We start from the raw sequence: 25608 nt of genomic DNA on the forward strand, positions 1-25608 counted from the left end.
AGCTGGTCATGTGGGAAGTGACTTTGGTATTATATATTATTATTATTAACAATCATATAGTGGAGAAAAGCAGAGTAAAGTAGACCCAGGCAAGTTAAAGTAAGAACAATATATATTGTATTCCTTATAAAGAAAATAAGCTTTTATTTTCTAATTTATGGGGAAAGTATACAATGAGTAAACGTATGCTATTACTTACATATTTGTATTTAGTGTCCATAAATACTGCTGCGCTTTTCATTACAGCATCATACTATTGTTCCTGTCAGTGGTCCCCGGACCATAGTTTGGTTACCCGACTGTTTACTAGTATGGGAAACCAATCGGTGCGTTCGTTTTAATCTTCAGACACACCAGCGAGGGCGGGGCGCACGTTGATACACTATTTTCTCAGGGTTGATTGGAAGCAACCGAAATAATAGCTGAATAATTCAATTGTCATATTCTTTGAACAGGGAACCAAAATATATTATGAGTTAAATATTTTTTATCTAATATTTCACCGCCCGCCGGGACATGACTTGTTATTTTAACCTGGCGTAGCCGGAAAACCGGAAACTAAGAGTCAGCTGAGGTGTTTATCCGGTTTATGTCACAGTTAGCTTAATGGCTAACAGCTTCATTTGGTAGGGTGTACTTTACGCTGCTGGGGTTATTTGTGGAAACACCTGTAGTACTCTTCTTTGGAAAGTAAAACTCTGTGACAGACTGTAAAGATGAAGTCTGTCTTTGTTCTCGAGATTTTCTCTTTGGCTTGTTTTGTTCTGTTAAGTCAAGTGTCGGCGAAGGTAAGGCTAATGCTAGTTAGCTAGGTTAGCTAGCATTGAACAGAAACAGTCATCAACGCTTAATAAACTCAAATCTTTTATATTTTAATCTCCTCAAATGCTAATTATAGCTAAAGTGTCTACATCCATCTAAGTGGATAAGAAACAGTATTTCTTTATAAGTTTCTGGATTTTTCTAACACGACCAGTAACGTCGCAGGTTTTGCTAATGTTGAATTATGACTTGCTAATGTAAACATTATAACTCACGTGAATTCAAAAGTTATTAAAGCTGTTAGTTTTTATCTTGTTGTAGACCAAAGCCCTTGTAACCGTGTGAATATTGTGAAAGCTAGTTAACATGATTTTTAGTAGACTACTTGTGAGTAGCTAATCATTGTTGTGGTCAATATTTGTATTGCTACAGTGGTTGACATGTAAAAACAAAGGTATAAGTAGTACTCTGGCGTAAAAGTTTAAAATGACACAGTATATGTATGATGTACCAACATAAAAGTAAAAAATTCTTATGTCGACTACAAAAACAACTAAGTTAACAATAATACATAAAGATTTAGATGCCAAATGAAACAGTTACATTTGTTCTATATGTTGAGTGTCTGAAGATGGAGAAGTAAAAACAAAATAAAAACAAATGAGCTAAAAATATGATTTCACTGTTACAGAATGCTGAAGATGTCCGTTGTAAATGCATCTGTCCACCATACAGAGATGTGAAGGGGCAAATCTACAAAAACAATGTTACTCTGAAAGACTGGTATGCTAAATTATGTTTTACTACTCTCCCTTAAATGACATGAGATGACATTGACATTTCCTGCTCACTACTGACTTGTTAATGTTATTTGGAAAATTTTCAGTAACTGTCTCCATGTGGTTGATCCCATGCCGGTGGATGGGAAGGATGTCGAAGCGTACTGTTTACGCTGTGAGTGTAAATATGAAGAGAGGAGCTCAGGAACCATTAAGGTAAGTTGATATCCAAGTATGTCTCCGGAAAAAATAAGGAATTGTTTCTTTGTCTATTTTTTCTCTTTTTGTCACTTAGCTGCACCTGATGAATTCATATCAAAACATATCAGTTATTTATTCATCTCTTAGATTCTGAAATGCCAACAAATCATCACATTGCTTTTTTATCTAAACAGTTACAAATCCTAATATATTTCATTTACAGTGATTATAAAATAGACAAAGGGCTTCATATTTGACTTAATTGAATAATAAAATATTACAAGTTTTGATACACTAATTGATTAGGTGACCTATTCTTATATTATTCACTGTGTTTTCTATCGTCTGCATACCTAACCAGTCACTCATCATTCACATTTTCAGTTTACCATCATAATGTACCTCTCCATTTTGGGCCTGCTGCTGCTCTACATGGTCTACCTGACTCTCCTGGAACCCATATTGAAGAGACGTCTGTTTGGACACTCACAGCTCATCCAAAGTGATGATGATGTTGGGGTATGTGTTCTTAGTATTATAGCTATGCAGCTCATTGTGAGGAAGTACAGCAATGTTAGATATTATTGGTAATTGTGGTTCTTCGCCACCCTTCTACACAGAAAACTACTTACTCTGAACTCTGTCTGCTCATAATAACTTTTATGTGTGTTGCATAACCTCTCTTGTCATAAAATGTCAGCCAGGATACGTTGTTCTTAGGTGACATTTAACGTGGTTATGTGTTTCTTCAGTCATATCCAAACAGTTTTTATGTGATGGCTGTTAAATAGGAGGAAATACTCACATTACATTAGACATAAAATACAACATAAATCATTTCTGATTTATCAGATTTTTACGGTTTTTAATTGAAATAAATGGAAACACCAAGTTGATGCAACAACAGTTATGTAGGCTGCTTTTAGTGAGTCTTACAGAAACCGGTTCAGTCTGAACAGATGCTTCAAGCAATGTTGTGTGAAACTCCTGGGTGGAATGCTAATTTGCAGGAAATTTCTGTTTACATGAATCATAATCCACTAACATCTTTCTGAAATGTCACAAAAATGAGAGACACGGTTTCACACAGAGGGGGACATCTGATCTCCTAAATAGGTAAAATGTGATTTTGTTTTTTGTTTTTTTTAAGGTGAAGGTTATATAAACTTTTGACTGCTCACTCTTAATTCCAGAAAACATCAAGTCGATATTTATTTTAAACATCCTAGTGTTGGTTCATATGTGGTAGATAATAGGAAAAGAAAATTAGCTGCTGACTGGCTCACAGGAAACTGAGGTTTTGCAGTAATTATACAATGCAGTACATCGAAACTCTGTAATTTCTTGCCTTGACCTAATGTCTGACAGTAATCTTGTTGCTGATATATTTAACCTTTTTTTTTTTAATTTAAAATAACAAAAGCACCATTAAAATCTTCTAAATGCATACACAAAGCAGAAAGCCAGTTTGATCTCCTTTAGTAGACACTGTTAAATATGTTTATATGTTAACAAAGGGAAATGGTAACTGCCTTTGCCTGAGGGTTGGAAGATGAACTGCGGCTGCCTTGCTGAGCTCTCTGTGTTTTCACTGGCAGAGTTCAAGCAAGAGGAAGTGTTACAAGAGCTTTCTCTTAAAAAATCTTGTGCTGTATAAATATGTGACTAAGCAGAAGTCAGCACCAAAAGTTTCACATTGGTCAGCTTGACAGTATTTCTTTCTTGAATAAGCTGTTCATTGTACCTTTGTTCTTTTTTTATGGCACAACAACAGAATTACAGCGTTATCTACTTCATCTTAAAGCCTTTACTCAAAATGTAGAACTCATATTTGCTCCTCTACTGTAACTAAGATCACAACAGAGAGGGAGAAATCTGTAGGCAGAACCAATAAACTGCTACTTCTGCTACATTACAGTGACTTGTTGCGTTAGGTTTTATGCAGAGAGGCTGATAATTCTCACAAGAACAAAGTACAAAGAAAAAATACATCTACAATCCTTTCTTGTTGCTATGAATAGTAGCAGTAATAAGTCATTTTATTTGAATAGCTCTTGAAAAGCCACTTAATGAAAAGATAAAAAGCCAAAAAAAGTTTATAGATGAGAACAAAATGCAGCACAACTGAATGAATTCATGCTTTAAAGTGAGAAAGAGTTTGATGTCTGATGCTCTTTTTAAGGTGATTACCAAACTGTACTTTTTCCAGAAATGTGTATTGGGGTTAAAAGCATTCTTCTTATGTTGACTGAGGATTGATCTGTTGCACATACGACCTGTTCATCTTGTGTTTTCTTCTGTGTTGTCAGGACCAGCAGCCTTTTGCCAATGCTCACAATGTTCTGTCCCGTTCACACTCTCGACCAAACGTGCTGAACAAAGTGGAGCACGCTCAGCAGCGCTGGAGGAGGCAGGTCCAGGAACAGAGGAAGTCTGTGTTCGACCGCCATGTTGTTCTCAGTTAAACTGTCCTGTGAGCTACTGGTGGAGAAAAAAAAAAAAAAAAAGAATATGAAAAATATTCACTGTGATAGAGTCCTTAATTTATATCACATCCTTTTTTCTCATTTGTAGTTTGTATCGTCAAAGTGTGTGAACATGGTGAATTTCCTGGCAGATGCTCAATCAAAGGGGGAAATTTTACAGGAGATTACCGTGAATTCAGTTTGGCACTGTTTTGAAGTTCAAAAGCAGACTTAAGTGCCAAGGCACTCGAGAGTGCAATGAAACGATGGAGACTAAAACATGTGAGATAAAAAAATAGATCTTTCCAGTGAATATTTTACTGTCCACAGCGTCAGGTGGAGTCCCATCAGTCCTTAGTTGACCAATTCCATTTTACAAGCCAGAATAAACAATAACACCCAGGTGTATGTTGGTAACTGGACGAGCCTTCTGCGTTAAATGATCTGTTAGCATGTAGCTGGTGGATAATCCCACCTAAAAAAACTCCTAACTTAGAACTACTGCTCTCACCACAGGACAAACTAAGGAACTAGTGTAAAATATCTTTCCGCTTTCTTTGAAAATGCATGTTTTATAATAAATCTTTTGTAAATGTGTTTTCAGCCATTCCTTTCATTCCTACCATGAAGTTTAATGTCTGATGTGAAAATCATCCTTTAATGCATCACATTAAATCTGACATTTGAAAGTAGTTTCACTAAATCTTGTTGCAGAAATCGATGCAACACTTGGCGATGTCATAGTAAACGTAGCTGTGCTATTGAACTGAAATCAGTGCCCTCTTCAACTGCCTAAACAAATTAAAGGTATACAGAAGTCTTTTATTTTGGAGCTTTTTTTGTGCTGGGTCAAACACCAGTTCCATAATCACAGGAGTTATTATGCGTAGTGGTGTTCTGAGCTCAAAGACGTTTAAATTATTGTGAATAGCTGGGCTGCAGATGAAGAACGTCAGTCGGGAGACGTGTGAAACTGTTCTTAACTATTGTATATGTGACACCTTTACCTTTGAAATAAATTTATGTAATATTTGTGATTCTTGCTTTTGTAATTTGTTGATTTTTTCCGTTGTTTGTTTGAGACACACAGCTCTGGCTGAATTGCCCTGATAAGGACGTGACATGAAGAAGGTTCAGGCCTAAATTTAGCATCCCCACACACACACACACACACATATATATAGATATTTCTTTAAATGAAGTTATTAAGAGTTGTGGGAATCAACCAGTTAATGCAGGAATACTACTTTAAACTGTTGCATATTAGCAGACACTAATATTCTAACTAATAAAATCACAGTGAGCTTATTTAGATTCAATCTTAGGTCAACATATGTATTGTATTGTTATTTTGACTCTTTTGGCATATCTTTGATAAATACTTTAAAAACCTTGCAGGGCTGCTGTAGTCCTGACATGCTGCTAATTTAAAGCACATTTTAAAACTGGGAATGAATCGGACAAACTCATTAAAACCCGTTGAAGTACGTAAAAGCTGTGACTACAACAATGATCAGACTCTGTGCAAATGTTTGATAACGACAGCCACTGACTTTTCATGCAACTAAGTCATTTCCATCCAGCTGCGTCATCGTTTCCTGTCCACTTTTCCTTTTTTCCCCCCTCCTTAGACGGAGGAGACGATTTTTTCCACAGAAACAACCATCAGTTTTCAGGCTGCACTGACAGAAAGCGACACAGGCTTTGTTCAACAATGGATCACTGACCAAACTCTGCAGCAGCACACACAGACAGGTAAGATGTTGCTTTCAGCTCTCTGATTCTTATTATAAGTGTGCACACACAGAAAAATAGCGACATTTGAGGAACTTGTTGAAGTATGCTGCAGTGTCTGTAGCATCTTTTGTTGGCTGCGTTTATAAGAAAAGAAAACTGTCTGGGTGTCGGGTCCTGTGTTTTTGACGTGATTAATGTGAATGAGCTTACAGTTATTCATAGATGCTGACTTTGATCGACGCCTCTTTAATCCACAGTTTGATGTTTAGAGGGGAAACTTTCTTTTCTGCCTCTCTGCTGCGTTTGCGCTGTTCCGCCTACAGGGGGCGCCTCAGCCTTTGAATTTGACTGATCCTGAACAATCAATGTCTTTTGCAGATGTTCAGAGTCTCACCTGTGTTGACTTTTTCCTTCATGTCCTAACAAGATGAAGCTCAGTTTTTCTTAACTTTGCAAACACACACACACACATGTAAATACCCAGTGTGTGAAGCATTACAGCACCAGCACCGAGTCCTTCAAGGTTTCTGTGTCTGCAGTGGGACGGATGTCGTGGCTGCTGTGTGGTAAAAAAAAAAAAAACAAGTTAAAATGCTGTGAGATAAAGGAGCGTCCTTGTGCTAAACTGGGCTCCTGCTGCTCCACGAGAACAGTGTGTAGTGAAACTAAAACATTTTTAGACAAAGTAACGCGGTGTGACTTTGTGTGAACAATGAACAATGACACTTTGAGACAGAAGCTTTCAGATCAGATTCTTGTGTCGTTAATCAAAGATCAGCCTGATTGGTGACGAACAGCTGCAGTCAGTAATAGTGCATAAAAAGAAGAATATAAAGAACAGCAAAACAGGACGTGTTGGCATCCTTCACATCCCATACACATAAGACAATCAGTATTATTAGATGGAAGGATGAGATTGAAAGTCTCCATGGAATAAAATGGAGTCTGCATGAAAAAAGAAAAATAAACAGTCAAAACAGGTTATGACTGTGCCTGGGGCTGCAGACTCCTAAAAATCTGAATAATCAAACACAACCCAGTTATTCTCCCTGAACAACAACAGAACAGCTGCAGTGAAAATAAGTCTTGTTATTGTGCTGTCTCACAGTCTGACGGTGACACCGGCAGCTTATTCTCTCCAGTCGTGTCTTCATTGTCAGTGCTGTCAGGGTGAATCTCAGGCCCATGACTCAACCTGAAGCTGCAGTTTGGGAGCCGCCTCAGGTCTGTTTCTGAAACCTGACACGGGGTTGGATCGGACCAAATCTGTTTTGATTTAAATTGGGAGCAGATAATTGTGCAGTGACTTTGACTTCTTGCTTTTCTCTTTTTTAAATCGGTTCAATATTTCCACACTTCCTGAGATCTGAGCTGAATTCTTGGAGTGTAGATGGCAAAAGCCCCATAGAGCTGTGGAATGATCCTCTTGAATGTTTGAGGAACAAACACGTGCAAAGTTTGGGGATTTCATTTGAGAGATAAACACTAATTCTTCTGTGACTGTTGCTTTAGCAGCTGAGGACTTGAAAAAAAATTCTGAGACCAACATGGCAAAGATTTACAGCAAACGTCATCTTCACATCAGTCGTGGAAAGTTGCTGAGTACGTCATACTTAAGTGAGAAAGTTACTATACTTAAGTATTTCCAAGTCAGAGATGACAGATTCAAATTAATAATAAAAACAATCATCAAATAAATTATTTAATGTTATTATTATAGGTTGATTTTAGGACTGTATTGATCCCCATGTGGATATTGACAAGCTAGCAGTATGATAAGTAATTCAGCTGCAACATTATATAAAGAAAGTCTAAACAATAAGTACTTTTAATTTTAGTTCTTTAAGTATATTTGACCTTTACAAATATGGAGTATTCCCACACTGTTCTACCTTTACTTAAGTAAAACAGTACTTCCTCTACTACTACCTGACGTTACGGAGAGTCATGTCATGGCTCTAGGAATTCCACGTATCGGTGTGAATCCATTTGTAGCAGACGCACAATATAATTAGGTTTGAACTTCGTTTGATGCTCTCTTGTTGTGGAAATAGAGGATGTGGCTTTTAATGAGAAATCCAGATGGCACTTCGATGAACACAGCAATGAATTCCAGGAGTTTAAACTTTGGTGAAGTTCTGGTAAAACATCCCACAGTAAGATGATGAGACACCCCCTCCGGAGACAGAAAGGAGCAGGTTTTATGAATGGGCAGTTAAGTGGTTATGAGCGTTGTGTGGACAGATAGCCATAAATGGTTCACTAGCATTTTTTTAAAAGTTTGAGCTCTTTTGCTCTTTCACAGTCAAATATTTTGTTGGTGACATGTTTTAATCTTAAACAGCAAACAGCTGCTGATTATGCATTTAAAGGAGTATTTCTACTTTTCTACTTTTACTTTTTAGTACTTTTACTTTTTACTTTTAAGTACAAATATTGTACTTTTAATCCACTACACACATTTTTACTTTATTATTAGTTTTTGCAGGATAAGATTCTTCTAAAATCATTATAAATGAATAAAATTCTTATGTATAATTTATGGATTAGCCGTCAGTCACCACATCAAGTTATTAAAATCAGCCCCACCTTTCACCGACAGTGTAACAACACGTTTTAATCATAATTTCCACCTCGGAGAATTTACCAAACAAATTTGGACTAGACTTTATGTTTTTAACAGCATCACATTCTACATTGTTAGTGTAGTTAGTGAAGTATTCAGTTTGTGTACTTCACACACCTCTGACGTTCAGCGATTTGCTCTCAAACAGACTGACTCTGTTTATGTCTTGCACTATTTTATATTGTGATCCGCTTTGTGACGCAGATGGATACCCTTGTGTGCTGACCACTTGACCGCTAAGACACACATTAAAAGTTTAAAATTATTATAATTAGAATTGAAATTAAAATAATTATCTTGAATCTTTTGGCATTGGGGTCCAAATGAGTCTGCACACACTGTCGTTACAAAGATGCTCTTTGTTATTCACTGTGTGCTCCAGAACCACAGCGCGAGTTAAGTGGTTTAATTATGTGGGAGTTCACTCAAACCTACGAGGGATATTACATATTGGGTGAATATTTTAATTTTTGCGGTCACCTCCAGTTCAGACCTGTGGTTCAGCACTAAAGGAATGACAAAAAACCCAAACACTGGAGATTACTAAATTACTGTACTTATAAAGTAACACCACATTGAAAAGCAGCGTAAGCAAAGGCAGCATCGCTGCGGAGGCGTGGTCGGGTGTCTCCTTGTGGTTTTGTACTTTGTTACACCTGTAACCACCCACAGGTGACGTCATGTGTCCTGTACATCACCTGTACATCACTGCGAGTCAGCAGGTTTTGGTCCTTTTTGAGTCATGTTGTTATGTTTTTGTTCTTAACTTGACTGTTACCACGTAATGTGACTTTTCTACATGTCAGAGACATATTATGTAGTTTTACAAGTACTCACAGCACCTTACAGATGAATACTGCAGTATTACAAACAGAAACGTTAAAGTTTTAAGTGCTCTAAAATGTAAACATAGTACAAAATACTCAAAAAAACAGTACAACAAAGTACTTTAAACAGTGCTGAATCTGATGCTGAATTTCAGATTTGTTTGATCTGTTGTCAAAAACAGCAGCTGGTGAAGCTGAGTTTAACTACTTTAAGTACTGACAGGTTGTTACTCCACAGTAATACTTACATATTTTTTAAGTATCAACATCAGCAAAAAGTAGCTAGAAACTAAAACTGTCGAATAAATGTAGTGGAGTAAAAAGTGTAATATTTCCCTCTCATATATAAATGTAGTATAGAATATAAAAGTAATATAAAATGTAAAGGTACAAGTACTGTAGAATTGTACTTTAGTACAGGAGTAAATGTACTTAGTTACTTGACACCTAAAGTGTAAAAATATAACATTTCTAATAATATTTCACAGTAGAGGTAGTTCTGGTACATAATGAGTACTTTTACTTAATACATTTGATACTTTACACTTTGTACTTGATGCTCCGTCATAAGAGGACTTCTTATGAACTTCAGAACATTTCACTGGTGGAATGAGGTTAAAGACATGAACCTACACAGTTGTGAGATACTTATATTTTATTTATACTAAGAAGATACTATTGTACTTTTCACTCCATTACATTCATCAACAGTTGTAGTTTGTAGTTTCTTTTCAGAAATTATCTTTACTTCACTTTAATCTTGCAACAGACAGGGTTCATTAAAATTTCTTAATGTACTTCTTATTTTATATTAACTTTTAATGTGTCATAATACAGTTTTTTGAAAAGGAAAGTAACTAGTGGGGGAAAAGTATCATAAAACTAAAATGCTCACGTACATTTTATTTTACTTTAGCACAGTTTTTGAGTAAATGTACTTTCTACCAGAGTTACAGCTTTGTACTCCAATACTACAATAGAAAATATTTGTGTTACCAAAATGTACAACATTTGTCTGTAAAGTACAGTATAGTACTACTGGTAGTAAACTACACTAACACTATCCACAGTGCAGTAGTCTGGAGTATTTCTCTCTGTAGTGAAGTATAAAGTAAAATATAAATGCAAATGGTCAAGTAACGCACAAATAGAAGTAGAAGTACTTTAAGAAGTGAGATTCCTGCGCTGCTGCCTGGTCACAGATGAAAGACATCTTTGTGTGGCTGAAATGTTCCCAGTGAGCAGCGCAGGGTTCCTGCGGGACAATGTGTTGGCAACGTGCAGCTCATCAGCAACTCGTGAATATTCATCCACACTCTTCAGGCAACCGTGACAATAAACAAGGGGGAAGAGGCTGAATGCGCGGCCGAGGGTGGGGGGGGGCAAATCCCGAGAAAAGTGGGGGGCAAACAACTCGTCCCCATGGCAACAAGTCCAGCCTCCCAGTCTGCAGCAGGCTGTGCAGACTGGGAGGCTGCAGGGGTTTTTCTCCTCTGGTGCTTTTTGTCGGTTTTGGTTGGAAAGACATGAGTCGGAGTTTATTGACTAGGACAGGTATCCGGCACAAGCAGCCAAAGTTTCCCAAGGCGCAGACGAGCGGGATTGGTGCAAAGGGATTATAATCTCAAAATGCCAGCAGCCATGGATGTGAGGAGAAAGTCCGAGGTAAATGAACCGTAACTGACGAGCGACAGCGGGAAGGTCACACTTTTATTATTTAGAGGCGCAAAAAAAACACGAGAAGCGTCGAGTGAAGGAGGCGAAGTTTGAAGGTCGCGTAAAGGTGAAAAACAAAAAAGATGCGAGGTCGCGTAAAAGACGAAGAACTGATCCACGTGTGACCATATTTGGTCATCGACGAGTTAAAACGATGAAGTGAAAACACCGAGTGTGTGTGTGTGTGTGTGTGTGTGTGTGTGTGTGTGTGTGTGTGTTTCAGCTGGACCCTCTGAATGGAGAAAAATGTCCCAGCGGACACAGTCAGTAACTCTGTGGATTGTAATTAAACCACGTTACTGTCGCAGAAACAGCCAAGAGAGAAACCAGCAGAGAAGTAGAAACAGCCCAGATCAGACAAGTGTGGACTCAGATGTTTACTTTTTCTGCTGTAGTTTGGACTTTGAGGAGATAAAACCCACATGAAACCTAACGTGTGAACTTTTCATGTGTTCACATATTCCTGCTTTCATCGTCTGTAGATATTCATATGGTGTAATACCATCCTGTGAAAGAAAAAGGAGTTGATGTTGTACTGTCCAGTGAAAAACACTTAGCACTGACACTATGTTTTCTAGATTATTATTCAATTTATAGATTTTAAACACATTTTTATGTTAACAAATACATTTTCAGTGTCATCAGTACTACAATCATTTCAACTCTACTTATGTATGTTGGTAAATTTAACCAGGACCATATCTTATAATATCTTCATCTGTTTCATTTGCAAATACTTGTAAGGTGACATGTAAGAAAAGTAGCTGCAGCTGTGTAGTAACTGTAGTGATGTCACAGACTGCAGTGCAGTAAAAGGTTAAAGAAGTACGCAAGTAAAATACAAATACCCCAAAATTGGGCTTAAGGACAGTAGTTAAGTAAATGTCTGTCTTTACATTCAATCTACTACCATACATATGAACTGATGTTCTGTAGGTGACATAGGTTGCTGAATATGTCATGTACATAACAGTTGGTTCAACGTATTAAGTTGCAGTAATTGCATAAGAAAAAAATGCCTATGTGTGTACTTTATGTTTGTAGTTTAGTTTTTGTTTGTACTTTAACTAGTTAGTTACAGAGTTAGTGAGTGAGTAAGTTGAATATCAAATCTAGGCCATGGACTGAGCAACACGTGGTTGGTTTTTGGTGTGTGTATCCAGGACACTCACCTCTGACCTCCAGAACTTAACATGTATGAAACAAATCTGTGTCCCATTATAATGTAGATGCATTTCCAGAGTTTAATATTAAACACATCCAGTTAATAAATGAATAAACCACCTGCACATTTAGAACAACACTGCGTGTGCTTTGTAGTTTAAATATGTTTTTTCTTAACAGATTTCTACTGAAATCCTTGCGGTCTTATCTTATTCTGTTTCGTTCAAACCCTGTGGCTGCGACTGGTTTTCTTTAGCTTTGTTTTTTCCTAAAATGTTCTATTGTGCAGATCTAACAATGACCTTCCCCTCTCACTGGATGGGACTGTCAACACCGAGCTGTTGAGGAAGTTCTTCTCTGTTCTCCATTCAGTTTAACAGGAGCGAGCCCAGGCAGTTTTAAAGCAACTTTTCCTCTCTATCCATCCACAGAGTTTAGTTGTAACTTGATGAACGTTGCCGAGCGGGTACACTGGTACCAGCTGTGAGTCTTTGTTAGTGATGGTCTGATATTGTTGTGTAGAGAAGCTCTGAACTTTTCTGAGCCACAGGCCTTTTAGATTAGCATGTGTATTTCTGTAACATTAGGTTCTGGCACATTTCCTAGTCAGGGATCTTATCCAGTGTTGTTGGACTCCCAAGACCTTGTTCCTTAACTTTACCCGCAAGCACTACTAAAGTTGTCAACCACTGAGCAAATGCTTCCTTTGATCTGAGGAAAATTAGCTTCCACGTTGCGTTTCCTCTCGTGGAGGCTTTTGAACTTAGGTAAATATTCATGTGCTCAAACTTTGAAATAACAAGAAATGATGTTGCTGTTCTTGAGTCTATTTAAACACTATGATGGCAGTGTCTGGCTGTAGTCTGTGGCTTCTCTGTTGCATGTTTCAGCTCATTAGTGGTTTCACATGACTTTAAATCATGCACCTGATTTCACACTTGCACTTCTGCCTCAGAGCAGGACTTCGACTTAGATTATAACAAGACACTGGTCACTACAAGTGCTGAAGAGCTGGAAGACACGCTGTCGGTGTGAAAATGAGCAGAGCAGGGCTGTATTTGTCAGTTTCTAAAGTCTGAAGCAGAAAACACCTGCTGTGGTTTTGATTATTGCTCAGTACTCTGAAGGACATCTTTGAGCTTCTTCATAAACACACAAAAAGAAAAATAGCTACCTAGGCAGGTGATAGTTCTTTACTGGCATTTCCTCAGATATGCTGTGAAGTAATAATAGGCAAGCAACTGCAATATAATTTAACCTGTGTATGAAGCATTATAAACTTTCTAATTTACCTTTGATATCTTTGCTTGCTGACAGCTATGTTCGTGAACCTTGCAGCCTTCAAACATTTGTCAGAACCTGTTGATATTCAGAATAGATGGTACAGTAATAATCTGCACACCTTGATTTACATACACGGTCTCCACATAACTGCAGCTGCTTCTTTGTCCAATGTTGTCATCATATGCGCGATATTATCGTATCAGTGCAGTATGAGATCATTTTCAGTTGTTTCAGTTTACTGATGACTTACAGTATGTCATGCATAGAAATGCCAACAGAAACCAACAGGTCAAAATGAATTTTATTTGCAGTTTCGATTTGTAATTAGGTCATTTGATTCATATACGGCTACTTTTCCACACACTGTCTCCTCAAGGGTTACGTTAACTTTACCAGACAAATTCTAATTCGTGGTTAGGGAAGGATTACATTAATGATCTAAAGAAACCAACAAGACAAGATTTTATGTCTGAACATTTATGGATACAGGTTTTTGAAGGATGACAGGTCCTTGTCCCACTTCTTTATCCTTGTCTCCACAATACTTACTTAACATCTGTTTACAGTTTTGCTTTTCTCAGACATTAAGGATTAAATTGCTAATGACCTGCATGTTTTAATGTAAATAGGCAAATAAAGTAGATGACGTATACATTTTTGTTTTGTTGATTCAAACAGAGGCAAACATCTTATCTAGTTTATGTCCTTGGAAATACTTGTGTCAGGGGTCAGCGCTGTGACACAAATTCTAGCCCCCCTGCTGCAGCTCAGATGGATATAAGCCTGTTTTCCACATGCCTGCCTCTGCAGCTGTGCACGCTCATATCTAGGTTACACAGAAAGGTTTTTCCTCTTTTCCACAAAGAGAAAACATGCCACAATTACTGTGAAAAAAAACTTAAATGGCTAAAAAAAAGGAGTTAAAAAAAGATTCCAAGAATTGGTTCCACCTGGTCCATTGAGCTACAGTGGCAGCACATCGAACAATGTGGTAGAGAGGGTAGTTATATAGGTTTGGCTGTGTGCAACTGCCAGTAGCATCAACCTTGGTGGTTTTCTTCTGTATAGTCACACACAGACACTGTCAGGCCTAAAACTGCCCCCCACACAGTCAGATTACCAACTAAATCTTTACATGCCGTGTATCCACTGTAGTGATTTGCACAGTTCATATGCGTGCTGTAAATTCTTTAATGTGAACTGTGTTATCTTCAGTATCAAGAGCTGGATTCCCTGCTACCAGCGTATTTATGCACTCCCACACTGATCTACCAACATGACCTGACTCAACAAGCTCAAGCGTCTTTTTGTCCACTGGGGACAAAACTGGTCTTTCTGCAGATACTGAAACAATGGCGTGGATCACTGTGTGGGCTCATGTACACACGTCTGCCAGTGAGTTATGACGTGTGGAAAGTGTTGAGAATTTGCAGAGATTTTCGCTCTACCTTTTCCCCCCATTGCTTCTTGGCTGCCTGTGAGCTCCGCAGTGGTTTTAAAAACCTTGAAGTCAGGTTGCTGATCAGCAGAAAGTGAAGACCAGGTCAGCTAGAAACAGAAGAAAAGGATTATTAGCCTCTGTTTCCAGAAGCTGCTGTCTGCTACTGCATGTTTCAGGATAAACAAAGACTTTACAGTAGACCTAGCCTCAAGTTAATGAAACTCTGTCCATCGTGACGTCTTGAAATTCTTACATAAAAGCCTGAACAGTCTAAATGCCTTCATAGTCTGAACATCAAATGCCAGGTGCTGAGGGAGTGCATGTGTGTGTGTGTGTGTAGTCTTTTGTGAATGAGAAAGAGGCTCCTGGCATCAGGTCCAGTTGTTTCTGCCTCTTTCCTGTGCTTTCTTTCAACCTCTAAAAACATTCTTTAATACTTTAAATGCAGCCATGGTGTGATGGAAAGGGAAAATATTAGTACATTCCTGTGTATCAGATGAGCTGTTAAATGTGACGGGACCAAGGACGATGTGTGGGCTCTCTTTTGAAACTCGGGGGGCACGCACTGACATAATTCATTATCTTACCCCGACCTAAACTGAATTCTAACCTTAACTCTAAAAACATTTTAACCCTCAAACAGTCCTTCAAAGTCACAAGGACCAGCTAAAATGTGCTCGCAGTAATGGTTTGGAGCCAAAATACCACACACACACACACACACACACACACACACACACACACACACACACACACACACACACACACACAAACACACGCAGACAGCTGATAAAACACTCACTTTTTAACCACATCTCCTTCTCAAGGACATGTTGAACACAAAGGGCTCTTGTGCACCAGCCCAAACAGTCTAATGGAGACACTGTGTAGTCCTGTTTCATGAATATGCTCTTGTTGCTGAGGAAAATGTGCATCATTGATAGGCCTCTCACGTAATCAATTATAACCTCTGAACATGAACATCCGCAAAAATGGAAAAGCTCTGAACTAGATCATTAAGAAGTCGATTTTGAGTACCTTGAAACGACATTTTGACTTTGTTTTTTATCCTTATCAAAGGCAGAAAAACTCACTGATGCCTTTTTTCACCTCTCTGTTACACACAGTATGTGCTAGAAGTTTAGAGGTTGAGTGGTAGAGCTTTCTGAAAGTAGGGAAGTGGAACTTTTAGCTTGACAAAGTAACAACAGGCCTTTTCACAGAGGATTGTGGACATATACAGAAGAACAGTGTCAAATCCCTCAAAGATGCAGTGGCACGCATCAAGCTGCTACCAGTGTGTAGGAGTGCTTACATAGAAAACAGTGCGTCATGTGCTGCCAGGGTATGTTACGCCTTATATTTGCTCATATTTGATACTAAATCTGTTTGGTCAATGACATTTTTAATCCAGGTCATCAACAATAAGGTCAAACAACTTCTTCAAGACTCTTTTTTATTGTCCTTAGGTTTCTTGTTAAGGTTGTGTAGCCCTCAGATTTACTGTCTGTGGTTCAGTCCCACCATTCTCATTAGTGTTGTTGTTGACAGAAGCACAACCAAATGAATGCTAATGTTGCTCTGCACCCATATATTTATTTAGATTTGAGAAAACTCCTCCACAAACTGATTACTAGAATAAGAGCTCTCATTCTCTTTCTCTAAAACTGCAAACATTTTAACACCAATCAGTTTCAATATCAAGAAGCAGTAGATATTGAATTAATGTCTCCCATCTGCATTGACGAGCCGTTGACAGCTCAATGTTTAATGTTCTGACATCTCAAGGGAAAATCTGTCTTGAATCTGGTTGAATGCACTTTAAAGGTACTCTAGAGCTTTCTTAGAAGTGGTTGTTTACAGCCTGTGATTTTGTGTAGGGAGATGGTATCACACCTCAGGAAGTCACTTGGCTAACGCCTTGGTGTTTACACTCTGAAGTCCATCTTGTGCCTCGCTGACCCATTTCCCTAATTGTAGCTTTTTCAGTCCAACAATGAAAATTATTTATTTTTACATTGAGTCATTTTTATCCAAATAAACTTAAAAGTGAGGAACATGCACGCGTCTTGGCCACAGCTTTGAGGTGTCACAAATGAAAATGACTTTGTGTTTCCAATAAGAATATTCAAAAATACAAAATTCATTCAGCAGGTATTAACCAGATATAGATATTTTGTCACAGTGTCTGAATTTTATATACGTATATTTATTTTATGTAAGCAGAATGTAAAATTTAAAGTTAAATTTTAAGTTTGACAGATTATATTTTAGTTCTGCTTTTTTTCGTTGATGCACTTTGAGTTTTACATATTCAGAACGGTTTTGTAAATGTGTTAAAATAACATAAAACATGGAGAAATTATTTATCAGTTTTGTTTAGTTCAGTTTTGGCATCTAAAAAACACACACCTTGTTGCAAATGCGGTTATGGATCACTGATGTAGGGACCTCGTAGTCTAAAACCCAGAATGACAACAGGAAAGAAGAAGAGTTGTGAGCAGCACAAGACAACATCACTGTTTGTGTGAAAAAGATGAAAATAATGATGCATACCCGGCCAGTCCACAGTTACAGGAAATAGCTGACAGCAGGAATGCTCCCTCTCTCTCCTCATCTGTCTCTATAGGACTCAGCTCCACTACTGGTTGGCTGGCTTCTTCATACAACAACTTCCTGTAAACAAGTCATGCTGCCAAGCACCCTCCCATCCTCCACCTCTGATCACTTGGGATCTCCATTTGACCTCCTTATGCACCAGAACAATAGCTTTGAGCTTTCATGAAGGGGTCAATGCAGCATTTAAGAAAGTGATTTTAAAGGGCAATAGCCTCCAGTTTGAAGGGAGGATGTGCTGAACTGCTCTGCTGGATATTTATCTGATATTTATCTGAGTTTCTCAGCTCTCAAATGTCAGTAATGTTCAATATAAACCAATACTACATGATTTTAGATTGTCACTATATAACAGTTTTAATAGAAAATACAAACAGAGATATATTTTTTCTGAGTGAGGCTCACTCTTCTAACCAATCACAAGTTTTCATTTATTTTTGCTTCATTAGTAAGTTTTGGAGCCTTTTCATTGTTTTCATGAAGACGACTAGCACTGTCGTTGGGCAGAGCACAGTGCTTCAGAGCAAGGAGTAGGAGGGATGGATTTCCAGTCTCATGCTAGTGCTACAGTAGCTTAAGTTGCATATTGTACCTATAAGTATCTGCAGCCTCTAAATTGTGCTAAATTGTTCAACTTAGAATGATCGACTGATTAAATACACAAACACGTGGTTGCTTTCAGATGTGCACACAAACCTGGAGTTCAGGGGCTGCTTCTGTAGACGGAATATCCCAACACAGACTGGATCTATGCTGGGTTATTTTTTTAAATGTAGAAATAGCTGTGGCTGAGAGTTTCTTTGGCACAACTTGTCTACATGCTGTGTTAGCGGTCATTTACTTCTGCTTTGTTGAAAGTCGTCTGCAGTGTTTAAACTGGAGATACAACATGGCAGATGTGCTGAAGTGGGGCACGCTGTGTTTATTTGTCGGTTCACTTCTGGTAGACTTTAGGTTGAGAGCGTTACAGCTTGAGTCGAGTCCAGCTGATATTGATTGGAGAGTCCAATATTTACTATGTGAACCTGTGATTTAGTGGGGAACAGAGCTGTGCAGCCAGTTTGAGTCAGATGAGACTGATGGAACTCCCTGTTTTATCCGGTGTCCTCATTGTGGTCTGAGAGAATTGTTGGTCCTCTGGTTCTTGGCATTCGATTAATTTGTACGTTCATCACAGTTTTGAATCTGTGGTTTTCTGTGCCCGTGCCATTTTATTTATTTATTTTTTTGTCTTTGCTGAAATGCCTTCAAAGCCGTAACTTTTTCATGTACCATGTTCTTGTGTTTGTCCTCAGGTGAGCGGGCAGTTTGCAAACAAACATGACTGCCAACAAGAGTTCGAAGGCCGTCTCTCGTGCAGGAGGGGGTAAAGCTCCTCGGGACGTCCCTGACAGGTCAGTGACATGTGGGAGGGCTGGGGAACATGTACATTGTATATGACAGCTTATTTTGTTTTTAAATATAGGAAACTTACTGTAGTATCTGTTGATTCATTTTCAACCACGTCTGTTGTAGTTTTTTTTTTTCTCATGGGAAAGTACGACTCATTATTGTCAGTCATGATAAGACTTCCAAAGTTTTTGCAAGTATGATCCTGTATCCTGGACAAGGGCCCTGTGCAGCTCTGAACTTTGAGTAGTGAGCTGAAGCTTGTGTTAGCATGTTGAGAGCTGACAGTGTCCTGCTGGGAAACGAAAACAAACTTTGGGAATGACATGTGATATCTTAACTATTCAGTCTTATGGACTATCATCCTGTCCATTTTTAATAAGCTCAAAAGTTCTCAGCAGTAACTCTGCAGTTTGGTCAGAAAAGGATTCGTCTCATCTCACCAGCACGCGATCGCTGTACGGCACAGGCACAGGTGTGATCTGTGCTCAGATTGTCACCGCAGCCTGTGACGGTCTGACTGCTGAGTTTAACGGAGATGATTATGAGCTTTAGTGTGTTTGTTGGTGTGTTCACAAATAGCAAAGTTACTGGTGGTAAACACAGACAGGAAAGTTGGTATAACAACACAGAATGTAATGTAACGTGTGGCAGCAGGTTTATGTAATTGCTTGTGCTGTGGTATTAGACCACTTGAAGTGGTAACTAACACAAACTAATGTTATTATGCAAAATGAATTTGCTGCTAAGTGTGTTTACCACAGATTGTCAAATGTGCACAGAACCTGCAAACCCGCTGCACCCTCCTGACTGCATGACCCAGCTGTTTTACCATTTTACCATATCCTCTTTTTATAAATTGAATTATCGCCGTAGTGGGGCTCTGTGTGTTAGCATTAGCTTGCAGACCTCATGGGCTTTATTTTATCCTTGATTTTTCAACTTCACATTCAAAACACGTGAGCCAAAGATGCTTTGCAGCTCATGTTCTAACAGATATAGAGGAATTAGTTGTGTTGAGTAGTGCTATAAATATGAAAATCAACCAGGAATCAGTTTCTAGGACAAATTACACCTGTTTTGAAGTGTGTAGCCTCAAGAAGCACAAATTGCAACATGCAGCAACACGGTGACAAAACTGGATTCTCCTCCAGTTTCCTGTTTTTAAACAATAATGTTTTATTTTCTAAGAAATACACCTTCACCTTATCTTATTCATGGATATCTAAGAAGTGCTTGATTCCATTCGTGCTGGTTCAGTTTTATATATGTTTACAAATGAACAAGCGAAGAGAAAACATCTGGGAGATGATCACGTTAACATATGTCGAGCTAGTGTATAATCGTAGAAGCGCTGGTCCTGTGAGCAGTCTGCTTTCTCCATCCTGGATAGGAACAGGAAGTGGATTGTGGTTAGCATGTCCTGGAAGACGGAGTGAAAGCCAGAGGTCAGTTTCTTGTGACTGGCATTCAGCTCTTTGTACTACACTATATGTGTGGTCAGTCCACATCAAGCTGACTAAACTGGGCTTATTTTTACAAGCATGATCCAGAACCACATAAAGGTCCACAAGCCCTAAATAGACAACAGTTCTGAATATATTTTCCTTAAGGTCTAATTGAGAGGTCTTGATGCTGCTATCTGCATTTTATTTCACGGTGTAAAGGAGCAACTGTAGCTATATGAGGCATAATATTATTACAGTCTGTGTCACTTCAGTTGATTAAATCTGCTGCTTTGTAATGAAATCACATTTCATTTACAATGTGGTATATGGGATAATGGTGCATGAGTCAAAGCAAATAAAGACAAACATGAAAACAAAACTACACAAAAACTAAATAATATACAACAAAACAAACATGAAAAGAAAAAAACTACCTCGATTTAACTCAGTGCATTTGATTGTATTTGGCATTAGTATTTTGTCTGAAACATTCCCCATTGAAATGTATCTGTCTGTCTTAGCCACACTCCTTTTTCCCTAATATCTCCCCACTGACCACTGCAGCATGTCAAGTGCTGGACCCCTGATTAATGTAAGCATGTGCTCAAAAAGTCTTCTCTTTGTAAAACCACTGTACCTCAGTATAATTTTGAGGTTCTTGTGCTTTGCTTGAGTATTTTACTTTAACTCTACTACATTACAGACCCGACAGCTACAGTTACTTTACAAAAAAAAACAAAACTGTGTTGATCAGGGCTCCTCGCCACAGGTTTCTGACGTCTATAAGTTGTTAGTAGTTTCACCAAAGACATGTGTCCCCTCAAAACATCTTGTGGTTTTTTTTCCTTAACTGCTCAAATCATTCAATAATGCACAGAAGAAGAAGGATTAGACAGAAGTGCTGAGTTAGATCCTTGTTTTTTTCCTTCCTCTCTTGTTAATTATCTCCGTCTCATCTTGTGATTCATTCAAAGGGCCTGACACAGACAGTGGAAACCACTTTGACTGGACTTAACTACCTCAGTATGTGAAATAGTTAAAACTCAGCTCTGCCAACAACATCACTAATCTTCCAGACATGTCAGAGAAAAATGAGCCTTTTGGCTAATTTTGTGATCTTCCTGTCAAATAAAGTAGACTAATGTTATTCTAATGCATATAATAATGTAATATTTGAAGATATGTTAGTCACAGGGGAGTAACCTACAAAAAGTAGATACAACCTTTCTGTTTGTATTGTGGAATATTTACAGACAAATTGATTATTTTACATTTTTATTTGTACCTTACATACTTTGATATGCTTAACAATCTATTCGTCCGACTTGGAGAACTACAGAGCAGTAAAAACATCAAGACTTCAGTTGTCGTCTTTAATTCTCATATTTTTTTGAAGGGATGTAAAATAAGCTGCATCCATCATGCCTGCAGCTTGCAGGTTCCTGACTGTAAAAAATCTCCCCACCCTGGAGCAGGAGGAATGAAACCAGGGAAGGGCAGATAGGTGTGAAGCGAGATCTGTCCCAACCTGCATTGTTGGATCACAGTCCGCAGCCCTCAGCTTCCTCCTCCCATAATGCTTGTTATTCTAGCCATAGCTGTGACATCAGATCTCCCAGTGCTCCACTTTCGCAAGAGTTAGTCAGTATCCAAGTCATGACAAGGTTCTTGTGTAGTTTGGTATCAGGGAACTAAAGGGAAAGTTTGTCAGTCTGTGGAAAGTTTATTGCAGGTGAGCGTCGTGGGAAAGTGTGTGTGTTTTGAACTCTGGTACAGTAAGCTTAGAACTGCTGTAGCACCTACAGTACTATCACCTAGCTGCAGGATTCAGAAAATACTTTGAGGACTAGAGACCCATAGTGAAACTTTTACAGGTAAGACTGCTGTAATGAATCTTTCTCGGCATACTCCTCTATTTTGATTAGTTGGAGAAATCCACAGTGGCATTTTAATGTAGTCTATATTTCCTTTGGCCTTTATTTTAATCTCACGCTGCCAAATACTTTCCTGTGGTTATTCTAAATAAATGGGCTCAGGCTTTCATTCTGTCTTTGATCGTGGAAATGAATTCAAAACTTAAGCTGATTCTTTACACTTCTCTTCCATCTGTTCCACATTGAGTTTCTTTTGCTTTTCGAGCTGCTCGGTTGAGTCGATTTGTTGGGAGCGTTTACGATTTGTCCCTTTTTGTTTCTTAATACTATATCTGCTGTGGTGGAATGTGTTATTTTAAGATAACCGCTTCAGTGTTTCCAATGTTTATTCACACCTTTCTTTGTCTTGCTCTAGGTGTCAGTCTACATCACCTGTTTTTTCCGCCAGCCAGGGGCAGAGCCAGCAGCCTCTCCTCAGCGACAGTGAGAACTCTGGGAAGCAGAGTAGGTACCTCCGGACTGACGGCAGGTTTCTGGTACGTGCTGGCTGGAGCAGCAAAACCGCTAGCCTGTGCAGCGGTGCATCGCTCACAGGTGACACTGACTCCCAAGGTCGGCTCACCAAGTCAAAGAGCATCTGCTGCCTGGACAACAGGCTCTCCATATATAAACCCCCAGCTCAAACCAAATCCTGTCAGGAAAGTCAGGCTGTCCAGGAGCAGAAGGAGAAACAAGGGGATCTCTCTGCAGGAGATGGACTTAATGGTAGACCCCTAAGCTGGAGCACACTCTCCCTCGGACCTTCATCTAACCAAAACCACAAGCGCACCCTCTCTCTCACCCGATCAGTAGCAGGTGTTCCCTCCACCACAATCCGGAAAAAAATCTCAGAATGGGAGTGCAGGAGGGTGTCTCTGCCTAGGATGAGCTTGTGTCTGGATAAAAGGGGAGGGGAGCGTGTAGGGGGCAGTGAGGGCTGCCCGAGTCTGTTGTCTTCTCCCTGTAGTGAGAAGACTTTTGACTTTAAAGGAGTTCGCAGGATGAGCACAGCATTCTCAGAGTGCTCCTACACAGAGACAGAGGAAGAGGAAGGAGTTTCAGACAGAGATGGCCTCGGTCGTTTCCAGAAAAGGATAGGCAAGACGGAGTCCTCGGGAACATTTGTACGTTCCATGTCTGCTCGGAAGGAAACGTCAGCAGTTCTCAACAGGATACAAAAGATAGAGCAAGCGCTGAAGGAGAATCCCAGCCCACCCCCTCCACGTTATCTGAGTAACTGCTATGCTCCAGACAAGACAAGGCAAAAATCCTTTTTAATAGGAGACGACTTTGACAGTACATGCACCAGTAAGCGCAGCAGCATTTGCTCAGTGGCCACTGAACCCGAGTCTGTTGTTGTGTCTGATAAACTCTCTAAACTGAGACAAAGGTTTAGTGTGAGCTCAGCCAGGTCAGAGAGCCCAGAACCACCCGGACAGCACACTTCTACCGGCACACCAGTCAACCCCTTACCGAAACCCAAACGCACTTTTGAGTATGACGCCAAGCAGGACCAGAAGGGTGCGTTGCCAGCCAACGGACTACCTCCAAATAGAGCCTCTGAGTCTCCCCCGCCTTTGCCCTCCACCCCTGCACCAGGCATACCACGATCTGCAAAGACAGAGGGGAACACCCCTATGAGAATCCAGGACAGGTGAGAATATTAGTGTCATTTGAATAATAATTAAAAAACACAATATTTTTGCAGTAGTGTGCAAAGTTATGGAGAAAGTGAGTGTTGGCAACAGATCAGTGCTGAGCTAAAGCACTGGAAGCTGTGTCAAGACAGATGCTGTTGTTATGTTCTTTAGATCAGTTGTAAAAGTTGTGAGCAGCAGTTCACAGGTGTTGTTTGTTGGTGTATGTCTGGTTGTGGTATTGGGACAAATCTGGATTGAAGGATTAAATCTGGGTGGGACAAGTGATAAAACAGTAGAGCTTGTCCCCTCCCTCATTCACACCACTGTCGCGCCCTTGAGCAAAGCACTTAATCTCTACTTTGCCAGTGGAGCTGCTCTGTGGACACAGGTCACACTGGGGTTGTACTGGACAGCTTCCAGGAGTGAATGTCATCAGAACATTTTTGTTTTTCATTCAGGATTTGAAGTGAAGATCAGTGTTGAAACATTTACATTTGCCAAAAGCAAAAAAATAATAAACAACATGTTTGTTCAGCTAAAAAGCATGATGGTCATTGAAGGTTTCATACATTAATCAAAAGGAAAAATGTTTATAATGAGGTAAATACCTGCTGAATATATCATACACGGTGCTGACCACTTGATATATCAGATTCAAATGAGCTGAACCTTGGTTACTGTCGTCTTCTTCTCTTTTACTTTTAACTTACATCTCTCAGCATCAGACGTCCTCAGGTTTTTGAGTGAGCGTTGGGCCTCTCCTATGTGAAATTGGGATGAAATACTTAAACATCCTTCCCTTGGAGCCTGTGTTTAACATTCCTGTGGCTGTAGCAATTTCAGACCAGGCTTAAAAGCCACAAGCTGTCGATGGCACAGCGTGACCATACTGTAGATCCGTCACTACTGTAGCAAAGTTCCTCTGACTTGACGTGTGATGTGTGCTTTACGTTTTGCAAAGACAGAGAATAGTAAGATCTGCATGTTTACTTGTGACTTATCAGGATTTTCTTGTGATTGAAGCACATAGTGGTTATCTCTTTTATATAGTTAAGGATTAGTAGTTGATAGATTTAAAGTTTTTGAGGTGTAAGGGAATGTTTTGGACGTTAAGAAGTGTCTTAACCACCTTTTCACCTGTTTGGAGGTAGTCCATTGCCACCTGACAAAAAGTGGAGAATGATGAAATAAAACTGCCTGGACTATTTAAACTCTACCTAGACTCTTACTCTTACACCTTGTCATTTTCTGTGTGCAGCTGTGCATCTGTCTTGGTGTGTTTTGACTTGCTTTATTTCTTTCCAGAGAGTCATGTGAGTCTGAGGATGCTACGAGTGTGCCATCTTCATATCCATCCTCACCAACGGAGAATGGCACACTGACCACAGACGCACGGGGTCGACCCACTTCTAAAAGCACTTTAGAGGAGAATGCCTATGAGGACATCGTAGGTAAGCAAAATGATTCAGTAGCTTTGAAAACATGGTTGAAACGAGGCTAGTAAAAAACGCATTAATCATATTACACATTTGGCCTCTAGCCAGACTCAAACCCGGGATGCTGCAGTTATGTGGCATGCGCCGTAACCATTGGGCTACCA

General features: G+C 39.2%; 2 protein-coding genes across 3 annotated transcripts in view; both read left to right on the top strand.

Moving 5' to 3' along the window:
• The first annotated feature begins 559 nt into the window (after window positions 1-559).
• On the top strand, window positions 560-5027 carry tmem9b (TMEM9 domain family, member B). The gene is made up of 5 exons (XM_026378967.1): window positions 560-788; window positions 1454-1545; window positions 1649-1757; window positions 2127-2261; window positions 4052-5027. The coding sequence occupies exons 1-5, from the start codon at window positions 717-719 to the stop codon at window positions 4205-4207; spliced, it is 564 nt and encodes a 187-aa protein (XP_026234752.1). The 5' UTR covers window positions 560-716; the 3' UTR covers window positions 4208-5027.
• An 800-nt stretch (window positions 5028-5827) lies between these two features.
• Window positions 5828-25608, top strand: part of dennd2b (DENN domain containing 2B) — a 42171-nt gene continuing 22390 nt past the window's right edge. The window contains exons 1-4 of one of the 2 annotated variants that reach the window (XM_026378476.1): window positions 5828-5962; window positions 18914-19012; window positions 22745-24022; window positions 25314-25459. In XM_026378476.1, coding sequence (XP_026234261.1) covers window positions 18939-19012; window positions 22745-24022; window positions 25314-25459 — 1498 coding nt within the window. In that variant the 5' untranslated portion in view covers window positions 5828-5962; window positions 18914-18938. Of the gene's footprint in view, window positions 5963-10830; window positions 11063-18913; window positions 19013-22744; window positions 24023-25313; window positions 25460-25608 lie in introns of those variants that run through there. The other variant, XM_026378475.1, reaches the window with a different exon arrangement.

Source organism: Anabas testudineus, chromosome 3 (assembly GCF_900324465.2).
Source record: "Anabas testudineus chromosome 3, fAnaTes1.2, whole genome shotgun sequence".
NCBI classification, from domain to species: Eukaryota; Metazoa; Chordata; class Actinopteri; order Anabantiformes; family Anabantidae; genus Anabas; species Anabas testudineus.